General features: G+C 36.1%; 1 protein-coding gene, 1 long non-coding RNA gene and 2 pseudogenes across 5 annotated transcripts; 3 read left to right on the top strand and 1 right to left on the bottom strand.

The window, feature by feature from the left end:
• The first annotated feature begins 321 nt into the window (after positions 1 to 321).
• On the top strand, positions 322 to 4,115 carry LOC147476043 (lanC-like protein GCL2). The gene is given in 7 exon segments (XM_086582360.1): positions 322 to 491; positions 493 to 574; positions 644 to 822; positions 928 to 1,039; positions 1,124 to 1,240; positions 1,948 to 2,268; positions 3,443 to 4,115. Coding segments are annotated over 7 exon segments (1,221 nt in total). The 5' UTR covers positions 322 to 420; the 3' UTR covers positions 3,782 to 4,115.
• Positions 4,116 to 4,471: 356 nt separating this feature from the next.
• Positions 4,472 to 6,063, bottom strand: LOC147476042 (putative long-chain-alcohol O-fatty-acyltransferase 5 pseudogene; annotated as a pseudogene). The gene has a single exon (XR_015207597.1). The product of XR_015207597.1 is annotated as a putative long-chain-alcohol O-fatty-acyltransferase 5 pseudogene (transcript).
• Positions 6,064 to 7,338: 1,275 nt separating this feature from the next.
• Positions 7,339 to 9,873, top strand: LOC147476041 (uncharacterized). 2 transcript variants are annotated; one of them, XR_015208981.1, is made up of 4 exons: positions 7,339 to 7,452; positions 8,636 to 8,726; positions 9,356 to 9,509; positions 9,709 to 9,873. It is a non-coding gene; the product is annotated as an uncharacterized LOC147476041 (long non-coding RNA). The 2 variants fall into 2 exon arrangements; XR_015208982.1 differs by having other exon boundaries at positions 7,387 to 7,452; positions 8,633 to 8,726.
• Positions 9,874 to 10,357: 484 nt separating this feature from the next.
• Positions 10,358 to 13,762, top strand: LOC147476040 (structural maintenance of chromosomes protein 1-like; annotated as a pseudogene). Its single transcript, XR_015209743.1, has 4 exons — positions 10,358 to 10,365; positions 11,049 to 11,285; positions 11,884 to 12,117; positions 13,404 to 13,762. The product of XR_015209743.1 is annotated as a structural maintenance of chromosomes protein 1-like (transcript).
• Positions 13,763 to 14,175: the final 413 nt, after the last annotated feature.

Below are 14,175 nucleotides of genomic sequence, written 5' to 3'. Positions count from 1 at the left end.
GTATCCTCAAGCTGTCATGCATTATCTGCCATCATAGGAAGTGTATTTTTTCAGTTCTAGACTAAATCTGAAACTTTTAGATAAATTTACCCACTTCTAAATCTACATTTCATCAACTAAATCTGTAGAGAAATTTTTTCGAAAACTTGAAGCTGGAGGTATATTTAGTCTGGACTTTGGACAAAGTGATTTGAGGTGTCCATTAGTGTTGAACATGGTTGGATTTGGGTTAAAATAAGCAACCCAACTCTTTACTACTGCCACGTCTACCACATGAAGCATGCAGAGCATCATCCACGTGCCATTACCAGTTGACCTTTAAAGCCTACATTCGTCAATTCACTAACCTTCATTCTTGACTTCACAACTAAAAAAACTCAGACAACACCTGAAAACAACAAAACAGAAAGAAAGAAAGAAATGGCAGAACGTTACTTCACAAACGAAATGCCCAATTCCATTTCAGAAATTACAGAAAATACCAACTCACTCCTCACTCTTAAACCTTGTCTCACTTCCTTACCCAACACTCTCACAAAGATTCAAAGAAGTCGCTCTATCTCTCAAACAAACTGTAAACATTTTCCACAGCCTCATTTCATTACTTGAATAAATGCCTCACTGAGTTTTTGTTTGTTTTCAGATAGTGAAAGAGACTTGTGGTGTTAGCGGAAGACGTGTAAAGGACTATACATTATACACTGGTGCACTTGGTACTGCTTACTTGTTATTTAAATCTTATCAAGTTGATAACAATGGGAATGATCTTAAACTTTGTTCTGATATTGTTAAAGCTTGTGACACTGCTTCTCTTGGTTCTAGGTAATGTTTCTTCATACGCAAGTCTTGATTGAAAGTCTTTGTTTAATGTACTTTTGCTGAAATGGGGAAAAGAGGTTGTTCTTATTTTTGTGTTTTGATGTATAGGTGTGTGACTTTTATATGTGGGAGGGCTGGTGTTTGTGCTCTTGGTGCTGTGGTTGCAAAGTATGGTGGTGATGACAAGTTGGTTGATTACTATTTAAGTAAATTTAAGGAGGTAAATGTTGGTACTATTGGTGTGTTAGTAAGTTTATTGTTTTAAGAAGTTGTGGTGATTTTTGTTTTTTTGGTGTGGGTGCAGATTAAGTTGAGTAAAGATGTGCCAAATGAGCTGTTGTATGGGAGAGCTGGATTTTTATGGGCATGTTTGTTCTTGAACAAACATATTGGGGACAACACGATTCCTTCTTCCTACACTGTAAGTTCTATTTTGGCAAAAGTCAGATTCTTGAAAAGTTTATTTCAATATTAGTAATATAGGTAAGAACAAATCGACAATCTGGGAAATAAACTGTAATGTAAGCTATCTACGTATGGTTTTGATGATTAAACATGGAACATGTGAATCAATCTTTAGATTTAGTCCCACATCGGGAGTTTAATACGTTGTTTATACAGTTCCTGGGTCCCTATGCTCACCGCTCTAGTCAAGCCACACGTGAGGGGTCTTGTTGAGTTTTTTAGTCTAATAGTCCAACATCAGGAGTCTAAAGCCTTGCGTCTTTGTTTACAAGTTCCTCAGGCCACTCTCATTGCTAATCGGTTTCGAGTCGGATGCTCCAACGTCTAAGAATCAGTATGCCCCACAGTTTAGCTTTTAGATGTTTGTCTTGGCCATGTTTCAACATGGTCCTTAGTGGAGTTGTCATTGAGTCTGTAATCTTAGGGAGCGCCGGAGCGCCCCTTTAGGGGCTGACTCCCTTTTGCTCACAAAAATATTTTAAAAATAAAAAAGAATCAGTGATGCAAATCTTTGTTTAAGATGATTTGTACTTTTGTACGGGTTTTGCTATATTTTTTATTGTGTTTACTTTTTCATAATTTGCACAGGTTTTGCTATATGAATCATTTGCATGAACCAATTAGGTGTTACTTACTGATTAATACTGGGTCCAAATTCTGTAGGCCTCTGTGGTGAGGGATTTGATCAAAGAGGGAAAATGGTTGTCTAAGTCTGAGTACAGTAATTCTCCGTTTATGTACGAGTGGCATGGGAAGAAGTATTGGGGTGCTGCCCATGGTCTGGCGGGTATCCTTTATGTTTTGATGCATATGGTATTGAAACCAGATGAGATTGAGGATGTCAAAGGTACACTTCGGTACATGATTCAAAATCGCTTTCCAAGTGGTAATTACCCCTCTAGTGAAGGAAGTGATAATGATCGGCTTGTGCACTGGTGTCACGGGGCACCTGGTGTAGCTGTCACACTTGTCAAGGCTGCTGAGGTACCTTCTACTTTAACTTAGTTTTGTATTATCTGCAAAACATAATAATTTCAAAAGAACAAGGGGTATTTTTGTCTGGTTTCCATCTAATGCTAGTCATTATGTCTGATATTTGAAATGTTGCCTATTTCTTATATAGTTGTATTTGATTATGAATTAGCAATTTGCCTATTTCTTATATAGTTGTATTTGGTTAAGAATTAGCAATGAGAGAATCCTTAACAACAGTGTGGTTTTGTTTGCTTGTTATCACCTATTTAAGAACAGGACATGGTATTGTAAAGCACATGAGGTGTTTTTAAAACATTAACAGAATGCAGCTTTGCTGCATGTGTTAGTACCCAATCACTCTGGTTGTTGCTCGTGTGATTTGTTTGACCCTGTTTTCCTACTCGTCTTAGTTAGTATGCAACTATGACTGATTTATATAGGCAGTTTTAGATGATCAAATTTGAATAAACAGAATGGACATTTTTGAGGTGGAAATGTTAGAGAGTTTGTTTGTATTAATAAACATTTTGTTGATTGCTTAACTTGGATTGATACAAATACCAAATGTTGCATCTCCGTATTGAATGGTTCAACACTGTTGGTAATAAGTCATCAGAAAGTCGTTGCAATGAGGTTGCTTAAATTTAGTAATCAAGTAATATTTCCACCAATTGAACACTTTTAAGTTCGTTCATTTGCCTTCCTGGTCTACCCAGTGATGATGAATGTTTGGATTTAAATGGTTCACTTTTCTTTTTCCCTTTTCTTTTGTTCACCTATGAGCTGTGAGTTAATAATTGTGTCTACATAAAAGCTAGGTTATAGGTAGATTCCATTATTTTGTACACACCATTAAACTGACGGCTTAAGAAGTGTTACATTGGACAAAAAAGAAAAAGAAAAAAATTGTGTTTATGTTTGGTTACTGGAATTCCCTTCTCTTGGAAGTTGGAACTCTAAATCTTACTTCAACACATGGTTAATTTATCCAGTAGCTCACCAACCAATTAAAAGGAAATACCCTTCCAGGATGATATTTACAATTTTTGTAAAGAAAAACTTACTTTATGTTCCATATTTTTCCAGGTTAAACACTTTCTACTTACAATTGTAGTCTGGCTTGAAGTAACAAAGCTTTTCCCTATATATGTCAAAATTGTGTTTCTTATTCTGTTCTTTTCAGGTCTTTGGGGGACAGGAGTTTCTACAGGCTGCTGTAGATGCTGGAGAGGTAGTCTGGAATCGGGGGCTACTAAAGCGAGTTGGCGTATGCCATGGCGTTAGTGGAAATGCCTATGTCTTCCTCTCACTCTACCGGCTAACAGGCAATATAGAGTTCTTATATAGGGCCAAAGCATTTACTTGTTTCCTACTTGACAAAGCGAATGAGTTGATATTGGTGCGGAAGATGCACGGTGGCGATCACCCATATTCGCTGTTCGAAGGGGTTGGAGGTATGGCTTATCTGTTACTTGACATGATTCAACCTTCTCAGGCTGGGTTCCCAGCTTATGAACTTTGAACTCTAATCATGCTTAAGCATTGTGACATATAATGAGAATGAACTGCACAGTTGACTTGACTCGGCTGTTGTGAATGTATGGATCGACTTTTGGAGGTTGCATATTGTGCACTGGTTAACTTAGGAGGTCGACTTTGGGTTTCCAGAGTATTTTGGTAAAAGGCAAAGTACGAATTCTCCCTCGCTTTCTACGTCTTTCTCCCCTTCCAAAACGCAACAAAAAGAGAGAAAAAAGCTTCTACCTATATCTCTGCCTCTCTGTCCAATTATGACAATAATATTCTATGTTTCTATTGAATTTTCCTAATGCTACCAATACCCACTTACATGTGTAGAGCACCATATATTATGTGAATGGTCTCCTAGTTTAATCTGTTTCTATAGGTTCCTAACTTCCTATATATAGTCGTGCGATGATGGGTACACTATCTTCATGTCCATAGTTCATTCCCTTTTAACGGTTCTATTTCTGCTTTTTAGCGTTGAAGGGTGTTTAAAGCTCATGTCATAATAAGATCATGAGGCAAAAATGTTGTGTTAATGACACCCAAGGATTATAGTTTTTGGAATGGTCACTAATGAAATTTTCATATTACTTGGTACCTTGCTTTTGAGCTTCTGGTATTAGTAGTCCATGCTGTTTGGTGCAATTGTTCCAGGAAATTCAGTGTCCACAGTAAAATCCGAAACTGGAACTGAAGAACAATTAGTGGCTTGAAATTGTAGTCAGTGATGCACTTAATAATCGGACAAATGCAGCAATGCACTCCATTTGCTTATTACAACATGTATAAAAAAAAACAAAATAAGATGGTGCAGATTATTTGTGCATATCATCCCTTTGTTTGGGCTCCTGCCCAATGTTGAACAGGATCAATATTATATATCCTGCCTGCCTTCTGTGGAGGAGATTGTAGTCAATGGTCTCAAGTCCTTGAAGAAATCCAGCAAAGCAATAATCTCTATACTTATTCTAACATCTGTATTGCACCGTTGCAGCTGTGGAAAGAACAGCCAGTAACTGGTAACCATCAGAATACCAAAGGTAAACACCCAAGACACTATGGGATGCAACCCCAACTTATCCTTGAATAATTTCTTGGTTACAATCTCTAAAACCACAAGAATCCCATGAACAACAAAAAACAATGTAACCTCCCATGTGGGGCTCGCACGCGCAATATAGTAAAACATGATCTCGTGCATCAATCCTGAAGCGACGAACGTGATCAAAACAGCTGGTAATTGTGCCCATTTCCTCCCCAAGATTTGTGTGGAAATGAATCTGATTGGTAGGTAAACTGTAGGCCTTAAAATGTTGGTTACCATGAGATTCCACCTCCTACCCCAAAAGTCTTGAAGTGAAGTTGAGAGGTATGGTTCATTGAATTGTGGTTCAAGCTCAAGCCCAAGCAATGTTCTGGCCATGGTTGCAAATGTAGCTAGACCCAATTCCAAACCAACATACATGAAGCAACCATAGTATGGCAACATGACGTATTCATTGAAGTGTTGTTTGTGTTCGTAAATAAAACTAAGTATAGCTAGAACTGAGACTTTAATAGCAAACTTTAGCGATGATTTAGAAGAGTCTTTTGTGTGGATTTGAGGAGATGGATGTTGTTTGTTTTTTATTTTTATGGGAAAACAAGCTATGAAGATGAAATGAAAGAGTGAGATTGATGGGTTGGAAGATAAAGGACCTTGACCAAAGGAAAACAGGAGGAGCTTGAAGTTGGCTAACCAAGAGACTAAGAAAGCTATAGAACCACCAAGTGTAACTGTAGTGAGGTATAAAGGGAATACTGTGAAGAGATAAATGATAGGGAGGACGGACAGAAGTCTGAACATGCCTTTGGGGATGTTGAAGGAAACGAAGTAGCAGTAGATAAGAGATGCAAGAACTGAAATCCATACCTTGGTGTAGATCTTGATCTCACCATCCATGTCCACTCTCTGCCAATACTTCTTGGTTCGATTATTGATAGAATTTTTATTGCCGGCTATTTATTTTTAGTCGTTAGAGTCCAACTTTGGACTTCGAAAAATGAGAAGTATACACATAAGGTTAAAAGCAGATGATACCATCTCAAAAAGAGAAAGACGAGATTAAAGAAAATAAAACATATTAAACCACAAGAAAGTGGTATTGATATTAAATAGAGACGGGCAGGGATTTTTATTATTTTTCGTGGCTAGAGGGTGAATGGGAACTTGCAAGGTATCGGCAGCATCTAATTTGAGAGCCAACATCTGATACAGAGTTTGGCTTGAAAATTTAAATGGATGTTTTTGAGTGCTCTTGTTGTTCCTTCGAAGTATTCCATCACCAGCTCCATAGCTTGGTTCTTAAGCTGTTGGCTGGGGACAAGGGTTGCAGTTGATTCATTTTGAGCAGCCATGTGGTTTCGGTGCATGGTGCTTGAGGTGTCTAGTCATGGTCTTCCTAGTTTGACTTTGATTGCCATGTCTTTTCTATCACATTGGAGTACAGCAAGGACAACACGTCGTTAGAACTTGGAAGTCTAGGGTGGTAATGGGAAGCTCCATAAAACCTAGCCATGTTATAGGATTGAAAGGAGATTAATTCTTAGCTTGGCTGATTGGGTGTTCTTCTAGCTCTTGCCGTGTCTTTGTTAAGGTGGGAGGTGCTGGTTGTAATTTGTAATTATAACAATATCCCACCAAAAACTATATAGGCATCATCTTCGCTTTCATATTTCCGACAAACATCATACCAAAAAGTAATCGTATTCATTATACTATTCAAAATGAACAAAAACAAATGTCTTCACATAGACATACTCACAATAGATCTTGACAAGTATAACAAAAGACATCCAAAAGTTAAAACATGACACTAATGAAATCGTGACTTGCGAGGTTTCTTATCAAATTCATCTATTACTAACTATATATCAACTTCGTTATCAAACTCCCTTTCGATGTATATAACCATGCAATCCGCAAGAAACTCGTCATCCATCTTGTTACGGAGTCGTCACTACACCAGAATTTAAGAATTAGGACACACTCTTGGGACTATATACCCCGTCTCTAATTAGGAACAATAATTACCGTCTTAAATTGTTTTAACCCCGTCATACTGCTTTTTTAGGTTGACTTAGGATTACTTTGGTTGGATGAGCGACATTAGTTTTAGATCCCAAATCGAGACTAGACATTGCGTGCTTTTCCGGTTCGGTGACCGTAGTAGTAGATTTTTGAGAGAGAAAGTGATTCACTTGTCTTTTTCGCTCAACATTTAAGTGACTATTTGACTACCCCGCCCATTATTTCTTTCTTTCACTAACCCTAGTATAAGAAGAAAGTGAGGATTTGGTGGGAGGGCTCTGACAGTAAATCTTTGGTGGTAGTGGTTTGAGTGTTTGATAGTAAGAGCTTCAAATCTATCTCAAAATCGACAAGAGCTTCATCTCTCTCTCTCAAGTTTTGGAAACCCACACACACTCTCTCTCGTCAATTTTCGTTTTTGTTAGAACCCAAATTTCTAGTCAAGGGTTGTGCAAATTTCTTAAATTTTTAGGTTTCATATTTTCGTTTCAAATTTTGCTGTAGATTAGAGAAATTTCGGAGAAGAAGATGGACAACAAAAATGTAATCGTCTGCGACAATGGCACCGGGGTAGTAATAATTATTTTTTTGATATGGTTAGTGTTTATTCCTTTGATGAATTAGATAGTTTCATTTTTGTAAGGGCAGTTTGATCAAAATGTTTGCTTTTGGTTTTGATTAGTGGTGAAATTGCTTGTTTTGGAGGTTTTATGTGTTTGATTGGTCAAGTTTTAGGTGAAAATGTGTTTTTTTATGTATTTTTTGGGAAGTCCCTTGTGATGGTGTTTCTGGTTAGATATTGATATTCTGTTAGCATGTTAAAACATGAAACCTATTTGCAGTTCAATAGTTTTTGTTCTTCTGGAGTTATTCAGTAAATGTATTTGGTTATTTGAATGTAGTTTAATCAAAATGTGATGAAGTGACCATGGACTGTGAAGTTGTTGAATTTAGGATACATAAATAAATGAATTTATTCCAAAATTAACATAATGTCATTTGGTAGTACTACTAAATTAACATGATCTTTTTAATAATGGGATTGTTCAGAATTGGGATGATATGGGCCATGTTTGGGATCATGCATGTTTCAATGAACTAAAAGTAAATCTTTTCATTGGCCCTGACACTCATTTATTGTGAAAGATTATAGGATTGGTTCTTATATATATATATATATATATATATATATATATACACACACACACACACAAATAGATCCAACAGAATGTAAGATTTTACTAACTAACCCACCTCTTAATCCTTCAAAGAATCGTGAAAAAATGGTTTAACGGTTTATCTTTAGACCAAACATCTCAGATTAGTGCAGTAGCTTGCCCAGAGTCAAGATACCTGCCCTGTTGTGGTTTTATATTTGTCAATCTTGTTCTGTTGGGTGTGTGTGGTGTGTGTGTGTTTTTATTTTCAATATGCAAACTTAAGGTAATGTAATTGTGTGAGCAGTGATTAGCTACTAATGCATGTCTAGCATATTGCGTACGAATAAGTTTCATCTAGTGGTGTCTTGACTACTGCAGCTAATAACTTGTTGCATATTACATGTTTAGCGTATTCCTAACTGCTGCAGCTAATAACTTGTTGCGCCTCAAGCTAGCCAAGGAACTTGGGGTCAAAATTGGAAGTCCATGGGTTACTTTGTTCAAGGCTGAAAGCTTACCTGCATTTGTTTCTCTGTTTCTCTTTTAGCTAATCCATATATCCTATATAAGATTTATCCACCTGAAACTGAAGAAACTCTAAATTCCCCTGCTGTAGCAGCTTTGAAACTAGAGTAGATGGGTCTTGTGACAAAGAATGAATGCGTGATGGTGGGTACAATGCTTTTTGCAGTTTCATTGTGGATCTTTGGGTGAGTTTTCAGCTCCCTACTTTACGATTCTATTGCTCGTCGTGACAACATCTTTATAAACATGCATGGTTGACAATCGGATTAGTGTGTATTTGACTTTTTAAGCAATACAAGCGAGAAGCAAAAATAAGGAAGGAAGTGTCGTCACGACATGTATATTTGGACCCTGTTATGTGCATGAACTTAGTGTAGACTCCCTAGAAAATCGAGTGTCTTTATTTGTTATTTAATTTTTGTGCTCCTAAAACTTAATGGTAATAAGCTTTGGCTTGGAAGTAGCCTGAGTTCGAACACATCATGGTTATTTAAATACCCTTGGAAGCGTTGGCTTGGAATTGAAAAGATGAAGCTGACTTTCGGTTCACGGAAGGATCTCATTTTTGTATGAACCACAGAACTGGTAGTTATTATTCATGTGACTAAAATGATGCTATGATCTTATTCATAGCTTTCTAAAGATCCTGCTAATCCCCCCTTCCGAACTGATATAAGAATAAGCGAGTCAGACACACAACTTTTGAAAAATATTATATTATGAGGTGTTATATCTTTTCTCACTTTCGTGTTTTTATTTTCCCTCCCCTACTCAAACTGTGTTGGATTTTTTAATGGGAACCTCTTGTAAACAGGACACTAAGTTGCAAAAGCTATCGATGATAAATCCAGGAGGAAGATTGTGTTGTCAGAGATGTGGAGGAAGAGTATTAGGAGGCAGCTACCTTGCCTGTTCGGATATTCGCAAAATGTACTGAAGTTGCTATGTTTGCAACCAATCACATATGGGTAAGTATAAATTTTTATTTATGATTCTAAGCACAAATTCTGGGATTTGTGTCTCACATTATCTCAAATGGACTGATCAGTCATGGGATTTGAAACTTTCTATTCGATTAAAAACTCTTGACCATTAGATATCTATGATTCACTCTCAATGGAGTGATGTTCTATCATTTCTGTTTGTTGTGGGACGAGATGAGTGTAGACCAGCGGTCAGTTCTTGTTAGAGAAGGTTGAGAGACCAGGAGATGAAGCTAGAAAAACTGCTAAAGAGTATGGAGTTATTGGAGTCTGGAGATACTATAAGAGACTCTATGAACAGTTAATTGGAGGTATGAAGTTCATTTTTCTTTTTCTTTTTCTCCGTAAGTTTTTTTTATTTTTTTTTTATACTCTACTATTTTTGCTTCTAAAAGTTAGCTAGTATAGGGAATCAAATCATATTTATTAACATTAACTACAGAAATCAATTTAATCATCCATTGTATGTTTGTCTGCTATACCTTTGTTTAGTTTAAGTTTTTTAAAATTAATTTTGATTCTTATAATTAGTTTCTGTAGTCAAGCATGTCAATGTATACAATTGAAGTCGAGGGACAATTATATGGCGTGTCCATGTAACATATGTTACGTTTTGTGTTGTGTAGTTAAGAATTTAGTTTGTAACACACTTGGGCATTATTTGGATTTCTCAATTGCAGATTTGTATATGTGTTCGACTGTTCGGCAAGAAATAAGAAAATTTATGTTTTCAATGCACAACAAGAATTAATATGCCTATTGTTTGGATGTGGGACTTAAATTTTTGTTTATAAACTTTGTGAAGGAATGAGTATATTTATATTTTAAGAAAAATGAATTGGTAATTGTAGGCATGGGAGTGTTTATATTTTAGATTATGTAGTTGCTTATAAAATTTGTACCTAAGTTGGGTATTTACTGGGATTAATCTGCGACTAATGTTTATGAAACCAATGTTTTGTTTCATGTAAAGGCAAAACCATGGAGAACAAAGTATGATGAGCTGTCGGTTATAATCCAAATGTTTTTAGGTTAGTGGTTGTTTTTTAGGTTAAGTATTTAGGAGTGAAATATAGTCTATTAGAGGAAAATTAGGCAATACTTTGCAACTTCGAAGGGACAGCTTAGTTTTGATGTTCTTTGCCTTTGTCATTGGCTTATTTGAGTGGGCTTTATAGACAGGGCACGAGTAGATCCTTGTTTGAATAGAATAAATAGAAGATTCCAAACATTATATCAAATCATTGCTCTCTCTGCAAAGTCTTGCATTGTATTAAGCATGCCTAAAATGAAAAGAAAGTTACCCAACCAATTATCTTATAGCAAATGTTGATATAGATTCGAAATTAATTTGGAACATTCATATAGAATACATAATTGTTTTAGGTGGTTGCTAACTTGTCCGGTTACAAATTTACAATGTTCAAGTGCCTTAATATGCTCATCGTGCTACTATTCTCGTATTTAAGTGTTGGCTCATTTCCTTTTTTCGGAACTTACACCTAGTTAACTTTTTTGCTCGAGGGGTGATGTGGAATCAATTGCTTCCAAGAACCCTAAGGAACTTCTTGGACTTCTTGAGCAGATCTCTGGTTCGGATGAACTTAAGAGAGAATATGATGCTCTAGAAGAGCAAAAAGCCAAAGCTGAAGAAAAAGAAGCACTTGTTTATCGAAGAAGAAAATAATAGTCATGGAGAGGAAGCAGAAAAAGGAGCAGAAAGAAGAGGCTGAAAAGCATCTTCGCTTGCAAGATCAATTGGTATTTATTCTGACTTTTTGTTGTAACCTTAGCTTGTTGTCATCCTCTTTTAAATTATTATTTATACAACTATATATAAGCTTATAACTACTTTGTCTGTGGCTTACACCATTAACTGCATTGGAAACTGGACTCATGTTCTTCGTTGGCAATTTTAACTGTGAGGTAGTGTGCATTATTTTTCTCCTTGCTTGCATTGAAGAATTATGTCTCAGCAATCTATCTGCTATGCATTTTATTGTGAAATGGTGTTCTGATATGGTATGGCATAGTTGCTCCTTCACCCCTCAATGAAGTTGGACGGCGACTGATACTTAATTGCGTAGTCTACTCCTCATCTTTGATAGTTATCATGTCTTATAGTAAGCCTTTTATGCTGTCATACACATCTTGCATTGTTCATTTCCTTCCAAGTTTTTTTTCCGTATCTTTCAACTACTAAATGACGCTGTGTTCATAAGCTTTGCTGTTAAGGTAGTTGCATATGTTTGCTTTATCATAATAAGCTAAAAGTATGTTACCTTCCAAATTTGCTCTGTTGGGCATACTTGGGTTTTCTTTTTTTATTTTTGTGAGCTGATTGATTTATTTTTTGCAGAAATCTTTGAAGAAAGAACATTTCTTATGGCAATTGTTGAACATTGAAAAGGATATGGAGAAGGTGAACGAGGACCTTGAAGCTGAAACGAGGAGTCGCGAAGATGTTTTGAAGGAGCAAAAAGACTATGAACTTGAAGAAAGTTCTAAAAGAAGGGAACAAGCTAGATGCCTAAAAGAGATCACGTTGCGCAAAAAGAGAATTGCAAATAAGAAAAGTATAATTGATAAGAAGGTGAGTCAACTTCTTATTGTTATGTACTTACTTTTCCATTGATTTCGAAACTACTTTATATTGTACTTTTTCTTTTCTTTTCTTTTACTAAATTTTGCTAGATGGGGACTAGAATATTGATATTGCCACCTAGATGAACGCTGACACAAAAAATCATTGGGATTTTAACAAAGAGGATAACCTATTTTGTTGCATATTGGATTAGTTTGGCATTTTTCTTCTGTTGATCCTTGAAAGCAAAATTCCATTTGTTATATAAACATAGTAGTACTCTTCCAGGGTCAATAGGCATCTACAAGAAAACTTAGACATCCCCAACTAGGTTAGCAACCCCTAGCCCACTTATGACTTATCTATTGGAATCCTATGTCATACTCCCTTACAACCAACTCAAAGTCTTGAAATCAAAAGGTTTTAAATATTGATCCCTTATTGGTTTGGGCATTTATACGATTTGGTTTACCACTTTTTGCTTTATTTTCAATTGTTGGGTGTTCAATTAAAGGGGTTTATTTATTATACTTCTTCCATATTCTCAAAGTTTGTTCAATTACCTTCAAGAACTATGTTAAATTATGTCTCTACCCTATAATTATAAAAGGAACAGTGAATTTGAATGTCTTAGAGAGCCTGTCAATTGTAGCAGCTTAACCTTGGCTAAGTCTGCTTATTCAGGTAGTGGCTTATCCCATTTCATCTGCATACCTGCACACGGTGACAAACCATGGTGTCTCTAGCAAGTGCCCATGTGCTTGTAAGAGTGAACCTGATGATAGCTGAGACAAGTTGTTGCATCTTAATTTGTGTAATTCATAGATACTGTCCTGATGCATGGATTAATGCTTCAAAACATAGGAATTGATGGAGTTTCATTAGAACCGAACGAAAGAACTTGGCCTGGAGTTGTGGACAGATTGTTGAGACATTTTACATGTCGTGGTCTTTTCACTCTTTTGCAATCGGTGGATTTTTAACGTTTTTCTTCAGACCCTAAGCTGTCAAACATTTGTTTTCAAAGGTCCTCCGGGCACCTAAGGCGCTGATTTGCTTATGAACGTAGTTGTAGACTTGTAGTTTGTCAAAGGCAGCACTTGGGAAGCCTAGCATCTTAACTTAATGTGTAGCATCGTTCTTCTTATTGAACATTCATCAATGTTTTCTTTTAAAATTTCTTCATCTCATTTTCAGCAAAGAATCGGTTGTTTGCAATTGCACCTGCTTTCTTGTTTGTATTCCTATTATATAAGCTTTTAGTTCTATCCCTCGTGACATCTTCCTTTTCACAGCAACCCGAGCTTTTGAAGTTAAAGGAGGAAGTATCTCCCATCAATTCAAAAACCAAAAGCAAAAAGAAGGAGCTAGATAGGAAGAGAGAAGAACGAGGGAAGCATGACGAAGAAATTAAAATGCTACAGAATGATTGTTGTGATGTGACGGAACGATTAAACAATCTAAAAGGCAACGATGGGGCTAGAAAAATTAAACTTGCTAACAACCAGCTGAGGGAATACCACAGGATGTAAGTGTCAGAGCTAACATAATGGAAACTTGTTGGATACATTTTTCCTTTGCTTTGATTGTTATGCAAGGACTTCAATATCATCTTTTGGTTGTTTCATATTAGGGTAAATCATTCTGCTATTCAGCAAATATACTCTTGATAGTGTCCTTTTTAGAACTGATAATTTAGTAATCTTTTGTTTTACTGAAATGTCAAACAAGTGCACACTTGTCAATTTGGACGATAGAAAGATTTAAGTGGAAATATTTGTTGCCTTCACCCATTAAGAATGTTTGACTTATGCTATTACATTGTAAATTTTAGAAAATACCAATGTATAATATACCAATTTTTGAAATGTGTTCTTTTGGTATGTTGTTTGTGACCTTGTGTAATTGATTTTATGATATGAGAAACCTCAAATTAGGTAGTATTTAGCAGGGGTGTATGGGGCAAAATAGATTCTACCAAATAATATTTATTATTTAAAAAAAAAATTAAACCAATACGACGGCAAATAGTATCGTTACTTGACTTCCTGAAGCAATATACGATGG

The sequence above is a fragment of the Coptis chinensis genome, chromosome 9 (genome assembly GCF_015680905.1).
Source record: "Coptis chinensis isolate HL-2020 chromosome 9, ASM1568090v1, whole genome shotgun sequence".
NCBI lineage: Eukaryota > Viridiplantae > Streptophyta > Magnoliopsida > Ranunculales > Ranunculaceae > Coptis > Coptis chinensis.
The sequence above is the reverse complement of the archived record's forward strand: the minus strand, read 5'-3'. Positions and strand labels throughout refer to the sequence as shown.